The 25,506-nt window shown below is 41.2% G+C and overlaps 1 protein-coding gene across 1 annotated transcript in view; it reads right to left on the reverse strand.

Moving 5' to 3' along the window:
- Window positions 1–25,506, reverse strand: part of LOC306887958 (ATP-dependent DNA/RNA helicase DHX36-like) — a gene marked incomplete at both ends in the record, with an annotated part of 73,451 nt that overhangs the window by 40,379 nt on the left and 7,566 nt on the right. Inside the window, 5 exons of the mRNA XM_079446017.1 lie at window positions 7,875–7,980; window positions 8,319–8,459; window positions 9,280–9,361; window positions 9,632–9,798; window positions 10,592–10,666. Of these exons, the coding sequence (XP_079302143.1) occupies window positions 7,875–7,980; window positions 8,319–8,459; window positions 9,280–9,361; window positions 9,632–9,798; window positions 10,592–10,666 (571 nt within the window). The remainder of the gene's footprint in view (window positions 1–7,874; window positions 7,981–8,318; window positions 8,460–9,279; window positions 9,362–9,631; window positions 9,799–10,591; window positions 10,667–25,506) is intronic.

Here is a 25,506-nt window from a genome sequence, read left to right on the forward strand (position 1 = left end):
CGTCTCCAGCTGGTACAAAATGCAGTGGGGCAAAGAAATATGACCACGTCACTCCAATTTTAACTTCACTACACTGGCTTCCTGTCCATTTTAGAGTTCAGTTTAAGATTCTGCTGTTCGTCTTCAAAGCTCTTAACAATCAAGCTCCATCTTATCTTAAAGTTCTTCTTGTCCCTTTGTCAACTACCAGACATTTAAGATCCACTGACAGGGCTCTTTTATCTGTCCCTAGGGTGACAGAGCCTTTTCAGTCAATGCCCCTTGTCTATGGAACCAGTTGCCTCTAGAATGCCGCCTTGCACCTTTCATTACCAGTTTTAAATCAAGATTGAAAACATATCTTTTTTCCTTTGCATTTTAATTAAAATTTTATTGATGTTTTATTGGTTGTCTTGTTTGCTTCTTTTTTTTTGTTTTCTTTTCTCATTTTAATTTCTATTACATTGTTAAGCACTTTGGATAGCTTTGCTATGTTTAAATGTGCTATATAAATAAAATTTACTTACATTGAAAAGACCGAACACGCAGGAAACCTTCATCCACCATTGGATACCTTCTTTGGGCCAAATGTGTGGACCTTACAGAGACTTTCAAAAGCATTAAAACAAAAACTTACCAACCACTATAAACCATTAAGAACACATTAGCAACCACATAACACCTTACCAGGCATCCGCAATAGCCTAGCATCCCATGAGCTCTGCAGCTCCATGTGTCATATGATTGTTAACCACTTAAATCACTCCACACAAACACACAATTAATGAACTCACAATAATGAAGTGTTTTCATTTTGTACCATTAGGCAAGTTCAAAGAAAATTTCTGACAGTTCTTAAACCACCACAAGCACAAATTACATCCCCACACTGTGATCTGAGGGGTAATTTCTGTCCTAAAAACAGAGCCGCCTACCAATGTCAGATAAAGTGAATCAAATCTTTTATGTTAGCAAAAGCAATCGGAGAGGTTTACCCTCATAAAAATGCAGTGTTGACAGAGGGGAGGGGGGAGATAAAACATGAAGTGTTCCCAGGCGGCCCTAGGTTCTATATTTAACACCCCAGCAACGTCACATTAAGGGTACATGACAAATTAAACAGAATCTACTTACTCTTGCAATGTGTGCATGCACATGAGTATGTCGCTGGTTGTCCAAGCCAAAAGGAAACTGTGTGCGTATGTATGTGAACTTATTTCAGGGCATTCTGTGACCCAGATTCCTCTGTGTAGAGCAAAACAAACCTGACATTAAAAAGCCAAGTATTCCCAAATGTTACGATTAATTAAGAATACTTAATCTCCCTGTTCTGCTGTGACATCCAGGACTGCGACACTGATGATGAAAGTGCCCCTTTCGACAAAAACAAACTTGCTCTTCATCCTCCTCCCCCAAACAAAAAGAACAGACATACACAAAAAGACTTTGAGGCTGATGTGATGGGGCTATTTTATACTTCATGATACAAAGAGAGCTATTTTCCCGCCATTTTAGGGGTTACCAGACCATATTTCTTCTTAGACACATACATTCTTGACTTCTTAACTTTAGTAAGGAGCCAGTCATTTCACGATTTGGCTTCGTAATAAGCCAATCGCAATAATTTCCTCCTGAAAGACAACACACACTGCTGTATCTGACAGCGGCCAATAAACACAAGCTAAACTCTTCTCCGATTTCTCTTTTGCTGCACTGTTCTAGTAAGGGTCAGAGGACTTTAAGCTTCTCATACAGAAATTATGTTCTTAAGTTTTTGACTGCATAACTCTAGGAAATATTGTCTGCCAACAAGACAAACCAGTTCAGGGTCTGTGCGTTCTCTTCAGCGCTATACTTGTTTGGACATTTTGCAACTTTTTATTGACAGCACAGTACTGTAACGGAACGGGTCGGACACAGAGGTAAGTGAAATCACAAGGTGTTTATTTACAGGGTGAACAGCAAATAGCAATCGTGCGGATTCTTCGGACTTGGTGAGTGTCAATTCGTGAGGTTAAAGTAATAGGAATGTCAATCCCAATCAGTCTCTCTGTCTTGACAGCTCCTGGAGTTTGGCAGCGTCGGAGGGGCAGAGACATCCGAGGATTCAACAAAGCCACCGGGGACAGACGAGGAGGAGGACTGGAAGAGGACAAGGCAGAAGGTAAGTAAGGACAGGTAAGTTATTTGCAGGTTGATATACTCAGCTTATGGGAAGCAGAGACGGTCCATGAAGCAATCCGGATTGGAACTTTGCAGTGCTCGTCACGTCACTTCAAGATCGGACGACCTAGTGAGCTGAGGGAAGTGCTTTTATGTGGCTGGTGATAATGAGGTGCAGGTGCCGGTGATGATTGGAGATAAGCAGGTGACAGTGATGAGTGACGGGGAAGACGGGCCATTCTGTGACATTACCTCCCCCTCCCGGACGGCGCGTCCCGCGACGTAACAATAATACCGGGGAGGGGGGGGTGGGCGCCCTGGAGGCTGGAGCAGCACCTGGACAGGACAGGGAAGCCTCCAGGGCGGATCAGGAGCCTTAGGAGGCCAGGGCAGGACTGGAGGCTCGGGAGACCGTGGCTGATCCCGAGACTCGGGAGGCCGTGGTGGATCAGGAGCCTCGGGGGGCCACGGCGGATCTGGAGACTTGGGGGGCCACGGCGGATCTGGAGACTCGGGGGGCCACGGCGGATCTGGAGACTCGGGGGGCCACGGCGGATCTGGAGACTCGGGGGGCCACGGCGGATCAGGAGGCTCGGGGAGCCATGGCGGATCAGGAGGCTCGGGGAGCCATGGCGGATCAGGAGGCTCGGGATGCCATGGCGGGACAGGAGGCTTGGGCAGCCATGGCCATATTTTTTGGGCAGCCCAAAGGGATTCATGTGGCCATGCGAAATGAGCCATAGTGGCCCTGACAAATGTCCCTAGCAAGGCCACTATGGCTACTAGGATTACAAGTGTATAGCCCCCCCCCAAAATTTATTTGGGAATGTTCCCCATAAGGGGTCTCACCGGAAGAGCGGGCTCTGTGGGGCGCTCAGAGGGAGCGGGCTCTTGAGGGCGCTCTGGAGGAGCGCGCACTTGAGGGCGCTCTGGAGGAGCGGGCACTTGAGGGCGCTCTGGAGGAGCGGATTCTTGGAAGCGCACGGGAGGCGCGGAGTTGGATAGAACCAGCGGAGACGCTAGAGGGCGCTCTTGCAGCGCGGACATTAGAGGGCGCTCTTGCAGCGCGGACATTAGAGGGCGCTCTTGCAGCGCGGACATTAGCGGGCGCTCTTGCAGCGCGGACATTAGAGGGCGCACGGGAGGCGCGGTGCTGGACGGGACCAGCGGGAACTCAGGTGGGCTGGACGGGACCAGCGGGAACTCAGGTGGGCTGGACGGGACCAGCGGGAACTCAGGTGGGCTGGACGGGACCAGCGGGAACTCAGGTGGGCTGGACGGGACCAGCGGGAACTCAGGTAAGCACTTGCGAGGTGCAGGAATTGGTGGGCGCAGACGAGGAGCAGGCAATGGAAGGCACTGGCGAGGAGCTGGCACTGGAGGGCGCTTGCGAGGAGCAGGCACTGGAAGGCACTGATGAGAAGACGACATTGGAGAAAGAACGGGAGCCGAGAACTCCGGGGGAAGAGCCTCATCCATTAGCCCGTCATTCTGCGTTGGCGGAGCCTGATTGTTCGTGTGCTGTGGAATCATCCCCATCTCCAACGGCGCAACGTTCATCGCGGGTTGCGGCGGATTCCTCATCGCCGCTGACGGAACATACTTCGCCGTGGGTGGAGGAAGCAGGAGGATCGGCAACGACCCTCCGTTGCGGGGAACCAAAACCAGCCGCCTCCTCATTTTCGGTAAGGGTCCGATCTTCTGTAACGGACCGGGTCGGACACAGAGGTAAGTGAAATCACAAGGTGTTTATTTACAGGGTGAACAGCAAATAGCAATCGTGCGGATTCTTCGGACTTGGTGAGTGTCAATTCGTGAGGTTAAAGTAATAGGAATGTCAATCCCAATCAGTCTCTCTGTCTTGACAGCTCCTGGAGTTTGGCAGCGTCGGAGGGGCAGAGACATCCGAGGATTCAACAAAGCCACCGGGGACAGACGAGGAGGAGGACTGGAAGAGGACAAGGCAGAAGGTAAGTAAGGACAGGTAAGTTATTTGCAGGTTGATATACTCAGCTTATGGGAAGCAATCCGGATTGGAACTTTGCAGTGCTCGTCACGTCACTTCAAGATCAGACGACCTAGTGAGCTGAGGGAAGTGCTTTTATGTGGCTGGTGATAATGAGGTGCAGGTGCCGGTGATGATTGGAGATAAGCAGGTGACAGTGATGAGTGACGGGTAACACGGGCCATTCTGTGACAAGTACAGAGAAGACAGGAAATTATGAGAAGTAGAGAGAATGAAAAACAATCCAAGCTTAGTTCACCAACAATGGTACCAATGCGTCATAGAACGTGAACTATGTATAATGTGTCCATGTACCACTAGGCCACATCTCCAACTGGAGCCTAATAGACCTCTTGGGCCTAAATAGAAATTTGTACTTGGTTTTATCGTATTAATTTGTTCCAAAGTCCCTTTAAGGCAATTCATTTCACTCGGTGGCCATCTTTAAAGCACCTCTCGGGCGTGAAAGTGCAGCTCCCATCTCTTTGAAATGGGGAAACATCGAATTGTCCAAAACTGTTCGCCAAGCTTACAATTAAGTTTCATATTTACAAATCACCAATAAAAAAAGACAACGTCTCATAAATGTTGTTTCATTTGCTCAAATGGTGTTAAAAAAAAACTTATGTTTCAGGCTAGACCAGCCAACGCTGGCTGTTTCTATAGCAACCGGAACTTCTAACGTCAGCTGCAGTGACACGATGACTTTACCCATAAGTGACTGGCTCTTTTATCAAAAGGCAGGCGTTTCTTCGATAGAGCGGCCATATTGATCGATGCATTTCCCCCCCCATTCAAAACTATATGAGTGACACTTCTTGGGCATTCTATAGTCTTTATTTGAGCAGCAAGAAAGATTGCGCTGAAGCTATTGAAGCGCCCATTTTATTTTGGTGTCATATTCATAATTTGTTAAATTAACATAAAAATGGAAATCACTTTTTAAATGGATAAATTAAAAGTTAAAAATATAAATAAATCATATTTAAATGAAAAAAAAATACACTAATCAGACAAAATTAAAACCACTGACAGCTGAAGTAAATAACACTGATTTTATCATTACATTGGCACCTGTCAAGAGGTGGGATATATTAGGCAGCGAGTAAACAGTCAATTCTTGAATTTCAGGTGTTGGAAGCAGGAAAAATGGGCAAGCAAAAAGTGTGACTTTGACAAGGGCCAAATAGGACAACTTGTGAACCGCCAGCAGGGTCATGGGCACCCAAGGCTCATTGATGGACATGGGGAGCGAAGGTTAGCCTGTCTGGTCCGATCACACAGATGAGCTACTATAGCTCAAACTGCTGAAAAACCATGATCAAAAGGTGTCTGAACACACAGTGCATCACAGTTTTCCATGTACAAAGTTGTGTAGCCTCAGACCAGTCAGATAACCCTTGTCCATTATTGAAACATTCAATGGCAACATGGTCCATCAAGCAATGGATGAAGGTTGCTTTGTTTGATTAATCATGTTGTTTAGATCAGGTAGATGGGCCAGGTTCTTATGCATCATTAACCTGGGGAAGAGATAATAACAGGATACACTATGGGAAGAAGGCTGGCTGGTGGAGACAGTGTTATGCTATTGGCAATGCTGAGCTGGGAAACCTTGGGTCCTGGCATTCATGTGGATGTTACTTTGACATGTACCTAAAGATTGCTGCAGAACACAAACATGACATGAGATGTTCTCGTATGGCACACACCGTCTGGCACACAGCAAACACAGTTTAGGAATGGATTGAGGAAAATTACAAAGAGTTCATCATGTTATCTTGGCCTCTAATCTAATTGAGCATCTATATGATGTGCTCTTTCCAGCACATTCCATACAACCTGACAATCCTCATCCATGGAGGCCTCACCTCGAAACTTGCAGGACTTAAAGGATCTGCTGCTAATGTCTTAGTGCCAGATACCACAGGATACATTCAGAAGTCTTGTGAAGTCCATACCTTGACACTTTTGGGTTGTTTTGGCAGTACGAATGGGGATCTACATGATATTAGGCAGGTGGCTTTAATGTTGTGGCTGATCTATGTAAATTTAAATTTAAAACCAAATATTTGATTCCTGTTTAAAATGTAGTTAAATTAAACTTCTAAAAAAATAAATACAATTGAAAATGTATTTGCCAGTTTATTTCTGACAATTTTTCAAATATTTTATTTTTCTAACTACATTTTAAGACATGAATTACATGAACAATTCTACATGTTTCTGTAAATTTCCCATTAAAAATGGATTTATTGCCATTTGCATGCCTGAATTATACAATTTATTCATTTTATTTTTAAGTGTCATTCCTAGTCCTCCATATTTTCTGAAGCAAGTTTTACATTTATAAATGCAAGAGTCTCAAAAGTAAACCTTATCAATCTTTTTTTTTCCAAGGAAGAATGATTGTGAGTCTCAAAAACATACAAAAAAAAGAAATGAAATGAAAGAAGAAAAGGTGAGAATACTTCCCTTTGGGGAAGTCGTGGCCTAATGGTTAGAGAGTCGGACTTGTAATCCGAAGGTTGCGGGTTCGAGTCTCCGGCCGGCAGGAATTGTAGGTGGGGGGAGTGAATGTCCAGCGCTCTCTCCACCCTCAATACCACGACTGAGGTGCCCTTGAGCAATGCACCGAACCCCCAATTGCTCCCCGGGTGCTGCAGCATAAAATGGCTGCCCACTGCTCCGGGTGTATGTTCACGGTGTGTGTGTGTTCACTGCTGTGTGTGTGCACGTTGGATGGGTTAAATGCAGAGCACGAATTCCGAGTATGGGTCACCATACTTGGCTGAATGTCACTTCACTTCTTATGTAATTTCTGATTTATACCACCACTGTCTGTTTAAAATGCATAATAATAAATGGGCTCATGAAATCTACAGCAATGTCTCAATTTCTACTCTGTACCATCTATTTGTTCCCTAAAAAGTGCCTTTTTTAATAAAGATATTCAAGTGCATGTTCAAAACACACTCCATAACTCTTGCTTGTAATACATAGGCAGATTTATATTATAAAATAAGACGATTAAAGTCTCTTCCAAATGTACATTTTTATAACACATTCACCCTCAAAGACATGCTGACAAGCCCCCATGGATCTGCACTGGCTTACATCACCAAAGTGTGACTTGGAGGATAACCACAAGCGCTGACAATGTCATTTGAGACAGTGCCTTAAAGGCACAGCAGCCCATTTAAGTCTAAGGGTCAGAGATAGGAATGGTTTTAAGCTAAATCATGTCTGATATTATAAGTACACCACAGGGCGATAAATATGAGCGCTTTCAGGGGTATAATAGTAGGTTATAATAATTTAGTGTTATACCTCTCTTATTTGAGAATTCAGACTATTTTTATCCATGTTGGGTATGAATATGTAATGATATGAAAATGATGAGAATGTGGTATTTTATCTCAGCAGCTCTGACATATCTCTGCAATCATGTGACACATGTGCTTATTAGTTTTCCACATAAAATAGCTGACTGTGGACAGAAGCAATCCCACAGGTATAAAGAGAAGTTCATTTCACATCAGTTGAGGAGAGGAGAGGAGAGCATCTGCTAAGCAGTCCTATTAGCACACATTTCATGCCAACATGTTGCTGCTTTACAGGAGACTCACCATCTGTCCCTGATTCGGCCAAGTCACATGGACACACACTCACATACACAAAAAACAAACAAAAAAAAAACAGCCAGGCGTACAGGGAAAGCACTCACATCCTCTTTCATCACGATGTGTCTGATCAATGCTGCGATAAGCTCCAGATTGATCTTGTCATCATCATCCATCATCTCCAGCGCATCAATGGTGCTGTCTGAGTACCTGCCAATCACACAGCAGAGAAGTCGCGCTACATCACATCTCGGTGACTCAACAAGCACTGGTAAATATTTGCTTTTATAATTCACCTTTATAAGCTCCAAGACAAACATCAACAACACAATATAACTACAGCCCCACCAATAGCTTTATTTTTAAAATACACTAAATAAATTTGACGTGCAGGTTTGTAAATGTAATTCGTCAAAAAGTTCATTAACTTTAATGTGCTTGCACATCGAGGTGTGAGATGGTGGTTGCTGTCGTTAAGTATGGGAATAGATTTAGTACAGCCTGTGTAGAACAGAACACCATGAGATTGTTTATCAAAAAAGACTGACCGATCTCTGAGCGTACGAGCGAAGCAGGGCCAGCTCTCGCGGTATTCGGCCTCCTTCTGTTCTTTCTCTGGCCGCACATTCTGGCCGTGCATAAATCCTCTCCTATAGCGAGGTCTGCGGTCCTGATGTTGTGGCTTGAACCTAACAACCAAAGTTAGATACTCCAATTAGATACTCCTACTCCTATGTTCAGTCAGTCAAGCTCACTATATTGCATCTACTGCAGTCACTGAGCTACAACATGATGGGAAAATCTAAAACGGAGATAACACCAAGTCATTCCAACCTAAAGGAATAGTTCATCCAAAAATGTCAATCCAAACAGACATAGTACAAAATGTTAAACTGTATGGAAAAGAGCTGATTAAATACTGAATTTTATTTTTTTAATTTGCATGTTAACACTTTGGATCAGCTTGAACCATGTAAAAGCTGGTATCTTAAGTTGGTTTTAGCTGGAACCAGCAGTGCAGTGAATTAAAATACACACTATCATTTAAAGGTTTGGGGAAAGAAAGGTTTCTGAATGTTTTTGAAAGAAGTCTCTTATGTTCACCAAGGATGCATTTATTTGTTTAAAGTATGTACATCTGTAAGAATTGACAATAAAGCAGACTTGAACTTGAACTTGTATTCCTGTAATGAATTAGATGAATTTCCAGTAGCCATTATATCAGTGTGAGATGTTCTTTCAGAAATCATTCTATTATGCTGATTTGGTGCTCAAGAAACACTTATTATTATTATTATTACCATTGAAAAAGTTGTGCTGCTTAATATTTTTTCGGTAACTGTGATTTTTTTTGTCTTTGATGAATAAAACATTTAAATAGAAATAGAAATATTTTAGTCAACTGAATGCATCCTTGCTGCATAAATTATTCATTGCTCACTTCTTACTGACCCCACATTTTAGAACGACACTTTTGTAAATATTCCATAAAACTGTAAATGAGCTCACCTAAGCAATTCCACCACATCCTCCAGTAAGTAATCTTTCACTGGGTATGTGTATCCAGGAATATGGATCATGGAACAATTATCTGTGAGAGTAAGAATCTGTAAGAATGCATGTTTCTTCTTGCTTGGTTGGATTTCCATTGTTCATAATGACTTTTTCCCCTTGAATGCTAAAGCTATTATCCCAGTCATTACACTACACTCGGCATATCGTGTTCCTTTGTACAGAGATATTAGGCTATTATATATTATACATATTATATTATAAACAAAGTTAAATGATGCAAAACAGCAAATCAGTCATATAGCATTTAGCTATTTTAATTATTTGAAGACAATGTTATTTCTCTTACTGAAATATTTGCTGAATTTCTCAGCGTTAAGCGTGGCACTCATGAGGACTACTTTTAGGTCCTCTCGAGCAGTTAACAGGTCCTTCACGATGGTAAGAAGAACATCAGACTGAAGACTCCTCTCATGAATTTCATCCAGGATCAGATGACTTATGCTTGAAAGATATCTGAGGGGAAGAAAATAAAAAAAGAGAACTTGAGTAAAGGACAGACTTTCCATATTTGTGAATGGGTGAGAAGAAATAACTAGAGCAAAAATGAGAACGATTCCTAAAGCTCGGATGATATGAAGCAACCTACTCATAACTGACAACAATGATATTTCTTGAAGGCCACACATGTTTAAAGACTTTACGGATATTGCAAGAATCTAAAAGAATATTCATATCAGTTACTATGTCACACAGACAGTATTCGAGCCATTCCTGTAAGCTTCTGTCTGCACAGGACAATTTGAGAGTCGCATCTGTTAGTAAACACTGTTGTCAATCCCAAACACCGACTCTGTAAGCGTACCCTAAGTTACAGCATTCAGATCTCTAAGAGGCTTTTATCTGGGACTTCAGTGCGTGTGATTATGTCAGCAGTAAAACAGAAAAAAAAAAAAAAAAAACACCAGTGCATAATGCGTTTTCTATGTGGGTTGCGGTAAAAGCTGTCTGAGTGAATGAGTCAAGCTAAGAGGCATGGTGAACGGTACGGTAGGCATCTCCCCTCTGCAGCTGCTGAAGCAGAGATGATGAGAGTGAGTCAGTCAGTCATACTGAATGTATGTGCAATTATATGTTTGTCATTGCTTTGAGTATATATAAGTGCATACTGCACCCTGCACACCGGCTGTGTACTGATTAAACACTGGCTCCTCTCATGGGGTAAAGTCAAAGCAGGCAGATAGAGGACGGGGGAGTGGGTTATGAAACAGCAGAGTGGAGTGGAGAAAAAGAGGTGTAGAACACTTACGGATCTGAGCGGAGCCACTGAAGAATAATGCCTGTAGTACAATACAACACTGAGCCTTGTTTCCGTGGTAACCGACTGGAAAGCAGTGCCAGAGGATGGGGGGGGGGGGGGGGGGCAAGGAGGAGGAATAAAATAGGAAAAGTCAGAGTAAAAAAGAATTTCATTTCAATATTCAAATAAATAAAAATTCTAAAATCAACATACTACAGTCTAAAATAATATACCTTATTTAAATAAAAGATAAATCAATGAATGAATAGATAAATACATGAATGAATTAAAAAAATGCAGAAAAATGCAGAACATCCTGACCACTCGTTTTAACATTTTATAAATTTATACAGGGCTGTCAAGCTTCCAAAACCAACCATAAAGCATCTTAACAGTGGTCTACACAACACATGCCATATAATACAGACTAAAATTCCTCACACGAAAACTACTGTTGCTTCAAAAGACTTTGAAATATAGTAAATGTGTCATATGAAACATTTGTGATACATTAATAGTGCTTTTGTGTACTTTTCAAATTTGCGCTGTTGTAGCTGCATGGGAAAGACTAGCACATTCTTCAGTATTTTTGCACAGAACACACAACATTTGAAAGTCATATTAGTAATCTGAAACAACACAAGGGTGAACAAAAAATTATTTATTTTTTCTTGAGGTAAACTACCCCTTTAAGAGAAAACGTCTCAGGCACATTATTAATACACAGAGCAAACAAGACTTGTTATTCTATCATAGAGGAAGAAAAATCAGCTTAACAATGAGGTGTGCGTCAGTAATTCAATTGAATTTTCTATTTTACATAACACAGATAACTCATAAGCAATTCATAAGCCTTCAGAAGACTATGCTAAACCTCCTCACCTGCTTCCACAAACTGTCAGACACACACAGACACTCATATTAGGGCAATAGGGAAAAGTGTCTGTGAGTGCCAAAAGCTTTAGATTGATTTATAAGTGAGGAAGAGATGACAAAAAACTAAAAAAAGTGAGAGGTCCTGCACATATTAACCTCTCATGGCCTACAGAAGCCATTCACAAGTGTATTTTTCTTCACCTCTCTCCTCCTACATTTCTTTCTCCCACCCTCTGCCTTTTCATTCTCTCAGGTCCAGTACTCCACTCTTCCTCACCACAGCAAGACCAGTTTAACAACCTATTTCTCTTCTCCCCATCTACACCTTTTCACTTTATCACTCAATCTCTTTGGGCACAGCAGAAGCAACCAATTCCCCACTGACTCACTCCTAAGTACCCACCTTTTTCCCCACTTCCGTTTTCTCATCTCTTGAAGGATTTCATGTGTGTGACCCGTGTGAACTTTGTAGCAGATAACCAATCATCCAATTAGAAGTAGATAAAAAAATAGCATTAAAACATTACATAAAAATTCAAGTACTATCATAATATACTGCTTAAGTCCCCCAACAGATGCACTGTTGTATAGAAATGTGCACTAAAATTTAATGCCAGTTCTGTCTGGAACTTTATGCCCCTCTCTAAAGACATCTGCTGCTATCAAGAGCAACCCCAAAAGGAAAAAACTAAACAAATGAGAATCTATAGTCACGAATGAGAATAAAGGAGATTACAAAAAACATTCAGATGCATAACGAAAATAAAAATTTGGGAGTAAATGTGAAAATGTCATTGTGATATTTACTTCCAAAACGTGGACGGTATGACATGGCACACCTCTAATACACACACAGTGTGTGTGTGTGTGTGTGTGTGTGTGTGTGTGTGTGTGTGTGTATATATATATATATATATATATAGTGGGTACGGAAAGTATTCAGACCCCCTTAAATTTTTCACTCTTTGTTATATTGCAGCCATTTGCTAAAATCATTTAAGTTCATTTTTTTTCCCCTCATTAAATGTACACACAGCACCCCATATTGACAGAAAAACACAGAATTGTTGACATTTTTGCAGATTTATTAAAAAAGAAAAACTGAAATATCACATGGTCTTAAGTACTCAGACCCTTTGCTGTGACACTCATATATTTAACTCAGGTGCTGTCCATTTCTTCGGATCATCCTTGAGATGGTTCTACACCTTCATTTGAGTCCAGTTGTGTTTGATTATACTGACTGGACTTGATTAGGAAAGCTACACACCTGTCTATATAAGACCTTATAGCTCACAGTGCATGTCAGAGAAAATGAGAATCATGAGGTCAAAGGAACTGCCTGAAGAGCTCAGAGACAGAATTGTGGCAAGGCACAGAACTGGCCAAGGTTACAAAAAAATGTCTGCTGTACCTAAGGTTCCCTAAGAGCACAGTGGCCTCCATAATCCTTAAATGGATGACGTTTGGGATGACCAGAACCCTTCTTAGAGCTGGCCGTCCGGCCAAACTGAGCTATCGGGGGAGAAGAGTCTTGGTGAGAGAGGTAAAGAAGAACCCAAAGATCACTGTGGCTGAGCTCCAGAGATGCAGTCGGGAGATGGGAGAAAGTTGTAGAAAGTCAACCATCACTGCAGCCCTCCACCAGTCGGGGCTTTATGGCAGAGTGGCCCGACGGAAGCCTCTCCTCAGTGCAAGACACAAAAAAACACCTGAAGGACCACAAGATGGTGAGAAATAAGATTCTCTGGTCTGATGAGACCAAGATAGAACTTTTGGCCTTAATTCTAAGCGGTATGTGTGGAGAAAACCAGGCACTGCTCATCACCTGTCCAATACAGTCCCAACAGTGAAGCATGGTGGTGGCAGCATCATGCTGTGGGGGTGTTTTTCAGCTGCAGGGACAGGACGACTGGTTGCAATCGAGGGAAAGATAAATGCGGCCAAGTACAGGGATATCCTGGACGAAAACCTTCTCCAGAGTGCTCAGGAGCTCAGACTGGGCCGAAGGTTTACCTTCCAACAAGACAATGACCCTAAGCACACAGCTAAAATAACGAAGGAGTGGCTTCACAACAAGTCAAGTCAAGTCACCTTTATTTATATAGCGCTTTTTACAATGCAAATTGTGTCAAAGCACTGCACAATATCAAAAAAAAAGGAAAATAATGTGTCAATAAGTGTAAATAGTGTCTTTGCAATCAGGTCGACGATATCGCTGGAAATGAAGCGTCCCCAACTAAACAAGCCAGAGGCGACAGCGGCAAGGAACCAAAACTCCATCGGTGACAGAATGGAGAAAAAACCTTGGGAGAAACCAGGCTCAGTCGGGGGGCCAATTCTCCTCTGGCCAAACAAACCAGCAGTTCAGTTCCAAACTGCAGCAAGTCAGATTGAATGGGCTCAGCTGGTTCCGGTGGTCTTTTCCGATGGCTGTCTAAGTGGCGGGGTCCTCAATGGGGATCTGTCTCTGGCGTTCATCCAGGTGTTTGGCCTCTGCCTACGATCAGGGACACATACGTCATCTCCCGGCGCTGATCCTCCATCTCAGGTGTTCGGTCATCTCAGATCATGTAATGGTTAGATCCAGACTGAAGTGACAACCCCGTGACTGTTCTTGAATGGCCAGATCCCTGACTTAAACCCAATTGAGCATCTCTGGAGAGACCTAAAAATGGCTGTCCACCAACGTTTACCATCCAACCTGACAGAACTGGAGAGGATCTGCAAGGAGGAATGGCAGAGGATCCCCAAATCCAGGTGTGAAAAACTTGTTGCATCTTTCCCAAAAAGACTCATGGCTGTATTAGATCAAAAGGGTGCTTCTACTAAATACTGAGAAAAGGGTCTGAATACTTAGGACCATGTGATATTTCAGTTTTTCTTTTTTAATAAATTTGCAAAAATGTCAACAATTCTTTTTCTGTCAATATGGGGTGCTGTGTGTACATTAATGAGGAAAAAAATGAACTTAAAATGATTTTAGCAAATGGCTGCAATATAACAAAGAGTGAAAAATTTCAGGGGGTCTGAATACTTTCCGTACCTGTATGTGTGTGTTTATACTGTTAAACTTCTGTGTTTACCATATTTGATGCGCTAATTAAATGCGTGTTGATCAATGCATATACGTAAATACAATATCTAAATTTAATCATCATAAACTGCTCAGTTTGTATTGATTGTTTACAATGTCTTTATAATGTGGGAAGTCGTGGCCTAATGGTTAGAGAGTCGGACTCGTAATCGAAAGGTTGCGGGTTCGAGTCCCCGGCCGGCAGGGATTGTAGGTGGGGGGAGTGAATGTACAGCGCTCTCTCCACCCTCAATACCACGACTGAGGTGCCCTTGAGCAAGGCACCGAACCCCCAACTGCTCCCCGGGCGCCGCAGCATGGCTGCCCACTGCTCCGGGTGTGTGTTCACGGTGTGTGTGTGTGGGGGTGTGTGTGTGTGTGCATTTGTTCACTACTCACTGCTGTGTGTGTGCACTTGGATGGGTTAAACGCAGAGCACCAATTTCGAGTATGGGTCACCATACTTGACAATACGTCACGACTTTACGTACTTTACTTTAAAGCATCACATTTTTGGTGAAATGGACTTTCAATGGAAGGACAAAGTGAGGGTAAATTAATGATGATTAATTAATTTTCATTCTCTTTAGTAATTGTAATGCCACTAATAATAAAGACAAGCTAGTAGAAATGGGGGGGGGGGGGGGGGGGGGGGGCAGGGGGGGGGGGGCAGAGAGAAGGGTTGTGAGATGTGTGGCAGCAAGCTCTAATCAGTCTTCTCTTCTCCCCTTCAGAAGAGGCAATTATCTGCTCTTGGACACAACATGTTCCAGTGACCTTGCTGCTTAATCCACTTTTCATTCTCGCTTGAATGAAAACGCACACACAATAATAAATATATAAATAAATAACTACGCTAGACTAAACATATAATACTGGCACATTTACCCTGCATCTCTCCCTTCCTGACAGGGAGACAAAAACACAACAACAACATATCTTTCAAAACTCAAAATGTCATTCCCGGGCCAAAATAATTATTGAAACTAAGCTGCATAAACATCACACTCAGAAATCAGTCACAACATAAGGATAAATACACACCACCGCAAACATTTTCACATCAACAAGACTTCACCCAGTGATGGTGAACTTGTAGAAAAGCACTTTCAAGGAGAAAACTAGGACGGATATTATTACTTCAAAACACCAGAAGACAATGTTGTTTTTAGAGTTGGTATTTAGTCTAACAATAAGATATAAAGAAAACGCTGTATCTTGGTCGTACCTATCTGAGGGGTATCTCCAAATAGCCTTCTCAAAGTTAGAAAAGTAGATTATTTTTAACAAGATCCCTGTTCATGTCATTCTGATCTTAACGGTTCAAATAACACATTTTGGCTCCGAATGTTTCACAACCCTGTGAGTAGTTGCTGTGATTCATTTCACGTGAAGAGTACAGTCAATCAATAAACAGTGTTCACAAAGAAATCTTAAAGGTACAGTAGATAAAGAATAAATCTTTTATACCCTTGGGAAACACCCAGATTTGAAATCGGGAGAATCGCAACGTCACAGTTCTCCTCAACACACCCCTTATCAGGCAAAATCTTTCTAAACTAACCTTGAGAAACATAATATAAAAACCCCAAACTGCATTTCATGACCATCATGACCTTGTTATCTGTGTAATATTTAAGGGCTTACTGCCGTTTATTCATAATTTAATCAACCCAGTCGCAAAACAACTAACTTCACACTGTTTCTGTTAATAGCATGACGATAAACTATTATCTATATTTTATATACAGAAAGCAATCAAAGAAGGTTCTCTTTATAATTGAAGGAGAAGTCAATTTATCTACATTATAGGTAACAGATCAATGATTTGATGCATTTTCACCCAAACTCCCCTTCTAATCAATGACACAGTTTACACTGCTCAAGGAGTCGCTTATTTACATTGTGAGTTCACTGTGTTCATTTAGAAGTATTCATACGATTGCAGAAATCATTCTTATTCAATTCATTGAAATGCCTCAAGCTAGCCAGTCTCTGTGAGCCTGTTAGTTTCTCCCTGTTTAAAACATTCCATGTAGTCTGGATCTACATTATACTACAGCATTCCTGTACAAATCTTAATCCACAAACACAATTTCAAATACAGCAGTTAAACAATTGCTACTCTTTAAAGTGTGGTCTTATTGTTAAACAAGCCTGAAAAGCAGAACTTTTTTTCTTTATAGACCCCTAAAGCGCAGCACATATTGTGCAATTCTGGCCATGATTTGGTTGTCTGAGACAAATTTTGAAAATCCTAAAAGATTCCTAGGCTAAAATCTGTAGTCTTTGATCATTAGTTTGACATGTTCACCGACAGCCGATTAATGACCGTTTCGATCAAATTTTACCTCCAACAAAATTCTGGCAGTGTCGGAAGATTTGCCGCAGTCTTGCAGTGTGACATCTCGCACGACGAGCGTCAAACAGTCTTCCTTTTTCAAGACAAGCCATGACCAGAATTAAGATTAACAGAGATTTTTTCTAATCACCATAAACTCAGGCGCTCCCATCCTCTGCTCACAGAATTCATATGATATGTTGCCTTTGCTATGATCTTTGCATCTACCAACCCAAAAAAAAAGTGAAAAAAAGAACAACTCAGTTAATGGAACCAGTTTTGGTCAACCATAATTGTTTTTGGTTAGCCTTTCTCTGCAAGCTATTGAAAAAACGAGCCGCTCAGATCCCCCCCCCCCCCCCCCCATGACGTAGAAAGGGGATCTTATTATAACATTACCACCCCTTAATCTGCTAGTTTCCAACCAAGGCACCACCATTGTGTTTTCACAAGCGACAACGGGGGTACCAGTTCTGACTGGTGAAAGTTCAAGCAAAGCATGCTAACTGTTCGGTCTTTGGCTGCAATGACAAGTACAGAACACTATTTAGAGTCCCAGCCTCAGAGGAAACAAGAGTGCAGTGGATTTATTGATTTATTTATTGTATGATGCTGCTGCCACACAAATCTAATAAAAACATGGGTTCTTTCCCAGCTGTTTACCTTCAAAGATATAACCGACTGTTTTTGTAACCATTTTTTTGCGTTTCCCTTACCGACTGTATCCTGTCAGCAATAACCTGGCCATGGGATTTTTTGATTGCTGTCAGTTTACGTGCTGGCAATGCAGTGTTGCCAGATATTGCAGATTAAAACCAACAAAATCTGCAAAAATAAATAAAAATAAACCAAAATATTTCAAATGTTTTGCAAATAAGATACAGATATCGCTAACCCTAAACTGCAACTTCCCACTATTAACTTTCTAAAGTTTCAAATTAAGTGGAAAAGACAAGTCCAAAAATGCTTATAATAGCTGGATCTGGCAACGCGGAGGTTGTGCCCACGCCCTCACATACAACTCTCTCAAGACTCGTTCACTCCACAGCATCTCGCAGCGATCATTTTCATTCCACGGATGCTAAACATTCTTGCAAACTGTGGATTATACATGCAGACATTCATACGAGGAGTTTTAAACAGCAAATCAGTCATTCAGAGAACAAATTTTATTTCTGAACATGAAACATTTACATCGGTGACCTCATAGCTGGCTACGGGCCTGTTTATAACTCGTGTGTGTTTTTAACGTAAACTTGTGTGTATTTGACAATTTAAGCGCAATAAGACATGAAAAAGTTTAGTTTAGTACTCCCATAACACGTGACAGCCGCTTTCTATGTGCATGCTTAGAAAACCAAACAGATGTTTTTTGGCAGAATATCTAATGCTGGGTACATACCACAAGATAATCGGGGCTGATTTTGGGCCGATTTCTCCCCTTCCGAAAATCCTAGGTAATGTCCCGATTATCTTGGTGTATCTAAAGATTATCTTTTCATATTTTCCTGTGGTGTGAGGTGTGTTAAGAGTGACTGAATCTGTTCGGAAGAACTTGAGTGTTCGAGGGGGTGTCAGTAATCTCCATTTAGCTGTGCAAAACCGTTCACTGTGCCGCTGGATGTTGTAAATTAGTATCTGTATTCAAATTATTTTACATTTATTAAAGTACTAATAATCACACTAATTTGTACTGCCATTGTTTTACCGTTTACTGCACTTTAAGTGAGTCACACATCAGACGTGAAACGCTGCACCTACACAATTCTTTCTTTCCAAGAAAACTGAATTTAAAACCAGAATATATATATATATAGAATATATTGAAATAAATTAGTTTAAATATTTCAAGAGGGTTACCAACGGGTATGTTTAGGGTTAGGTGTTGGTTAGGACAATAATTAAAGGTGCCATAGAATGCAATGATACAATATTTTAAATTGTTCTCTGATATCTACATAGATGGTATGTGGCTTAGGTAAGGGCAAAAATTCTTAAAAAAAAAAAAAAAAGTTTTACATGTCCATTTACAACCCTAAGAGTTCTCCCCAGAATGAAATGGTCTGTTATTGGCTTATTTGGAAGGGTCATGAATAATAATGTTGAGCTCTGCTCTGACTGGCTGTTTCTGCGTTAGCAGTCTTTTGTGTTAGCAGCGCAAAAGGTCATGGGTTCAACTCCCAGGGAACACACATACAGACAAAAAATGTATAGCACTGTAATGCACTGTAAGTCGCTTTGGATAAAAGCATCTGCTTAATACATAAATGTAAATGTTTCACAGTGCAGCTCATTTCAGTAGCTCACAGGGAGGAAACACAGGGAAAATATATATATTTCAATACTTTCTTGCTCAGTTATATCGTTGTGTAATTATACTGTAAATAAAATGTGGGCATCAAGGAGCCCCTATTAATATGCAGGGCATTGAAACTGCTTTGGAATACATGATCACGTTTTACTTTCAGTTTCGAGATTTGCGATCGCATGTACTCCGTTTATACTATGGAGTGGCAGTACTTACCACACATTTTACAAGATCAGATGCTTGTCAGTGGTGCTCAGGATCTGTAAATCCTGAGCAAGTTTACGCATGCGCTGATTTGTGACTGCGTGTTTTGAGTTTGAGCTCCATCAAGTTGATTCTTTATCTTAAATCTTAAAAACTTCTTTATCTTAAAAACAATTTTATACACTATCATTTTCGTTTCTATAACGTGTGAATATATCCCGTATAGCATTCCAAAACAAAACTAATCAGAGCGCCTTGTTATCACTAGTTTTATTTTGATTTCTCGAGTCTGCTATTTAGCTTATAGCCCATTAGCATCGGCAGCGTGGCTGCCGCTAATCCCGCTTACATTGCCAATACTCTATTCACACACATTACCATTGTTTCACGGTTACTTGCTTAAATGGCGGATTTGTGTCTACCTTTGAGTGCAGATGAGGTCAAATTCGAGCTGCATTCGGTGCAGCTGGAGCTGGAGGCCGTGGAGAAGCAGATCCGCGACCTGGTGGAGAAGCAGGCCCATCTGAGAGAGCGGAGAGCCGTGCTGGAAACATCCCAGGCTGACGCTCACAAGTCCGGGGTAAGTATACAGCATGCTGCTAACACTCCCACCACCTCTAATCCGTGTGTTTCTCTGCATAGACACTGTGCACCCAGGATGCGATCTTCCCAGATGTCCTTCACTCCGGCGCCGGGAAGCCACGGACCCTGGGTGCATCAGCAGCAGAAGAGGCGAGCCAGGCCCCAGGCGACGACCTTTCCTCCTCCGCCTCCTACGGCCTTCGAAATCTCCCCCCGGAACCGCTTCGCGCCCCTATAATTTCATTAGTCCATCTTTTAACAGTTCTTAATACAGGTTTTGCAGATTTAAGTTTCTGCCTGTAGGACGGAATAAGATGAACCAAACAGTGATCAGAGAGTCCTAAAGCTGCTCGTGGAACCGAGTGATATGCATGCGGTGGAATGTAGACACTCACGAGAATGAACGAGCAGAACTCCCGCGGCGAACAGAACGGCTTGCAGTTAATGAAGAGCATTTCTAGATCTAAACAGCATATCTTCTTTAACAGTTACATCTGTACACCACCTCTCATTGATGTAAAAGCACGTCCCACCGCCACGCGATTTCCCCGTTGATTCCGCATCCCAATCTGCTCTGATCAGCGTGAAGTTAGGCAGATGTAGTACGCTGTCCGGTATGTCACCATTTAGCCAGGTTTCCGGGAAACACAGAGCAGCAGAGTTAGAAAAATCCTTGCTTGTCCGGAAGAGCAGGAGTTTGTCCGTTTTGTTGGGTAGAGAGCAGAGATTTGCCAGATGGATGCTAGGCAACGGCATTTGAAATCCGCACTGACGAAGCTTCACGAGCGCGCCGGCTCGCTTTCCCCGTCTGCGTGTCCTCCTGAAGCATTTGGCCAGAGCTACGGCTCCACCAACTACAATGTCCAGCAAAACGTCCGAGTAGTCAAAATCCGGTAAAAGATTTTGTGGTGTGTGTGGTAAAACTGATGGTATTTCAGTAACAAAAAACAGGGAAAAACAAACAAAAACAGTACAAGCACTGAAGAGCAATGCACAGTAGCTGCCATCTGCGGTGCCATCTCGAACAGGAATATATTGGTCTAAATGAGTCTACTCCACCAAGCTACTGTTATAAACATGGTCAGAATGGTCGTGGCGGCGGTGTTGCAACAATATATAGTGATATTCTTAATGTTACTCAGAAAACAGGATACCGGAGGTTTAACTCATTCTAAATACTTCTGCTTAATGTTACACTGTTAGATATGCAAAATAAATCTCTCCTATCTCCTGCTCTGGCTACTGTGTATAAACCGCCAGGGCCATTTACAGATTTCCTAAAAGAAATAGCAGATTTCCTCTCAGATCTATTGGTTAATGTTGATAAAGTGCTAATTGTCGGAGATTTTAACATTCACGTTGATAATACAAATGATACGTTAGGACTTGCGTTTACTGACCTAATAAACTCTTTTGGAGTCAAGCAAACCGTCAATGGGCCCACTCATCGTTTTAATCATACGCTAGATTATATTGCTTAATTATATCACATGGAATTGATCTTACCGATATAGATATCGTACCTCAAAGTGATTATGTTACTGATCATTTCCTTGTATCGTACATGCTGCATATTACTGATATTAATTATATGGCTCCGCGTTATCGTCTGGGCAGAGCTATTGTTCCAGCCACCAAAGACAGATTCACAAATAACCTGCCTGATTTATTTCAACTGCTCTGTGTACCCATAAATACACATGAACTAGACGAAATGACTAGCGACATGGGCACTATCTTCTCTAATACATTAGAAGCTGTTGCCCCCCTCAAATTGAAAAAGGTTAGAGAAAAATGTATTGCACCATGGTACAACAGTTATACCCATGCTTTCAAGAAAGAAACTCATAATCTTGAGCACAAATGGAGAAAAACTAACTTGGAAGTTTTTAGAATTGTGTAGAAAAACAGTATGTCCAGCTATAGACAGGCTCTAAAAGCTGCCAGGGGAGAGCATATCCGCAAACCAATATAATAATCCAAGGTTCTTATTTAGCACAGTGGCTAGATTAACAAATAACCAGACACTCCCGATCTAAATATTCCCTCACAGTTTAATAGTAATGACTTCATGAATTTCTTTACTGATAAAATAGATAACATCAGAAATACAATAACAAATGTAGATTCTACTGCGTCTAGTATTTCAGCTTCATTCATCGCACCCAAAGAAAAACTGCAGTGCTTTACAACTATAGGACAGGAAGAGCTAAATAAACTTATCAGTGCATCTAAACCAACAATGTGTTTATTAGATCCTGTACCCACTAAACTACTGAAAGAGTTGTTACCTGTAGCAGAAGAACCGCTTCTCAATATTATTAATATTATTAATCGTTATCTATAGGTCACGTCCCAAAACCATTCAAGCTGGCGGTTATTAAGCCTCTTATTAAGAAACCACAACTAGATTCTAATGAACTGGCAAATTACAGACCCATTTCAAATCTTCAGTTTATGTTTAAAATTTTAGAAAAAGTTGTGTCTGCTCAATTGTGCTCCTTCTTGCAAAAAAATTATCTCTATGAAGAATTTCAGTCAGGTTTCAGGCCTCACCATAGTACAGAAACTGCACTTCTTAAAATTACAAATGACTTGCTTCTTGCTTCAGACCAAGGCTGCATCTCATTGCTAGTATTACTTGATCTTAGTGCTGCGTTCGACACTATAGACCATGACATACTCATAGATTGATTACAAATCTATACTGGTATTCAAGGGCAGACTTTAAGATGGTTTAGATCCTACCTGTCCGATCGCTACCACTTTGTTCATTTAAAAGGAGAGTCATCACAATTATTACCAGTAAAGTATGGAGTACCACAAGGATCTGTCCTAGGTCCTCTGCTATTTTCAATACACATGTTGCCCCTTGGTAATATTATTAGAAAATACGGGATTGGTTTTCATTGTTATGCTGATGATACTCAACTATATATCTCAACAAGACCAAATTAAACGTCTAAACTAAGCTAATAGATTGTGTAAAAAATGTAAAAGATTGGATGACCAATAATTTTCTCCTATTAAATTCAGATAAGACAGAGATATTACTTATTGGACCAAAAAAACAGTACACAGAATCTCTTGGATTACAATTTACAACTAGACGGATGCACGTCCTGTAAAGTAAAAAATCTGGGTGCTATATTAGACAGCAACTTGTCCTTTGAAAATAATATTTCCCATGTTACAAAAACAGCATTCTTCCATCTTAGAAACATTGCCAAGCTTCGAAACATGCTACCTGTTTCTGATGCAGAAAAGCTAGTTCATGCATTCATGACCTCTAGACTGGACTATTGTAATGCACTGCTAGGTGATTGTCCTGCATATTCAATAAACAAGCTAGTCCAAAATGCAGCGGCTAGAGTTCTTACCAGGTCAAGAAAATATGATCATATTACCCCAATTTTACAGTCTCTGCACTGGCTACCTATTAAGTTCCGTATAATTTACAAAATATTATTTCCTGTGTACCTAACTTGTCTTCTACCACGCTACAATCCAACCCACTCCTTAAGGTCGCAAAACTCTGGACTTTTGGTAGTACCTAGGATATCAAAGTCCACTAAAGGAGGTAGAGCTTTTTCACATTTGGCTCCCAAACTCTGGAACAGCCTTCCTTATAACGTTCGGGGTTCAGACACACGCTCTCTGTTTAAATCTAGATTAAAGACACATCTCTTTAGCCAAGCATTCACATAATGCATTTTATAATCTTGTACTGTAGTATATCTGATCAAATGTACATTTATTATTATTCTTTAGCTTGGGTTGAACAAATAATTTTTGCTTAGATGGAACAGCAGCTACGCTAATTATGTCTCTATTTGTTTCTCTGTTTCTGCCACAGGATTAACATCCCGTGGTAACTAGGAATTACAGAAGCTTCAGTCTGGATCCAACCCTTAAATGATCTGAGATGACCCCTCAGAGGACCTCAGAGGATGCCAACGCTCAGACAACATACAGAATTACCTAATTTTGCCATAAATTAAATATATTAAGGTTCTGCAATATATAAATATATTGTGGAAACTTAATTTCCTGTAGAGCTGCTTTGCAACGATTTGTATCGTAAAAAGCGCTATACAAATAAACATGAACTTGAACTTAAATCATTCGCCATCATCCTCAAGCATCTCTCCTTATTCTGTTTATGTGGTAAGTGAAATCTTATGTACTGCAACAGGCCACAGCTAGCAAGGAGCTAACTATGTCCCTTTAGTCGCTCACATTATTTTATTAGAACGCGTTATTTCTTTTCCGTGCCTTTCTGAATACAGACACCAACCCATCCATTAACTTCACATCCCCTGCACAGCCTGGAACATAACATTTATTTCCATGATCTGCCATTTTTGCTGTTGTCCTCGCTCGTATTTCTTCACAATACCTGCAGAACTTCTGATGGTTCGGCTGGTGGCTGGCCTAGAACATGGGTGGGTTTATGTAAGTGTTGGGGGCGTAACTATTAGTGATCCTGACTGTTACGTAACAGTCGGTCTTATGTTCTGACTAGCCTATTTTTCAGTGGTCTTTTTAATTCACAAAATTTACATAAGGAGGAGGAAACAATGATGTCTGAGGCTCATTATATGTCATTTCCATGTACAGAAATCTTATTATTCAACTATGCCAAGGTAAAGACAGTTTTCCATTCTATGGCACCTTTAAGTGTGTACAATTAAACAACTAGGCCTACATAATTCCTTAAAAATTACAGAATTGAATAGCAAGTGCTATAAAATAGTATGAGCCACTAATACGTACACAAAATAAATAAATAAAAAAATTATATAAAAAATAAAAAAAACTATAGGGTCCTAGAAATGCGCTTCTGAAACTACAGCCTATGGTATTGCATGAATACCCTACTCACAACAACAGCTTTATTGAACATGCACATTCATTCTCCGCCAGGGCTCTAGATTGCGACCAAAATTGTCACATTTGCGACCATTTTTTGAGAATGTGCGAGTTATAATTTGGCATGGTCGCATTTGTGCGAGTGCACTGTCTGCGCTGCTCCAAAGCGTCTGCTTCATACAGCGCGCGCTGCAGAGCCGTGGCACATTGTAGCAGGAGTCAGATTTCACTGATAACGTGAAGAGAGGCCCTTTCTGCGCGAACACTTCATGGTTAGATCCTGGTTTATACTCGCTGCATCAGCACGAGCACGAAGGTGCGCGCCACGGACAGAACGCAACGGAGGATTTGGTTTTCAAACTAAAGTAAAAGACCGCTTTTTAAACCAGAGAAGGTGAACATGCTGGTATTCGTGTAGAAAAAAAAACATGCAAGTCCTGTCAGCGGTTTAGTTTTACTTTTCTTTTTGTTTTCGTTTTGAAAAGCTTGTTAACTTTGCTGTTCACCTCGCGTTACGCTATGGAGGCTTAATTTCCATAATTTTTATATATTATTATTTATTTGATTCCTCAGTGTTTGCTAAACATTCTGTAATACATTCTGTCATATATAATACAGCACGTGATGTGTCCTATGCCATGCCTCCTCTTATTAGTTTGTTAATA

Source organism: Barbus barbus, assembly GCF_936440315.1.
Source record: "Barbus barbus genome assembly, chromosome: 22".
Lineage (NCBI taxonomy): Eukaryota > Metazoa > Chordata > Actinopteri > Cypriniformes > Cyprinidae > Barbus > Barbus barbus.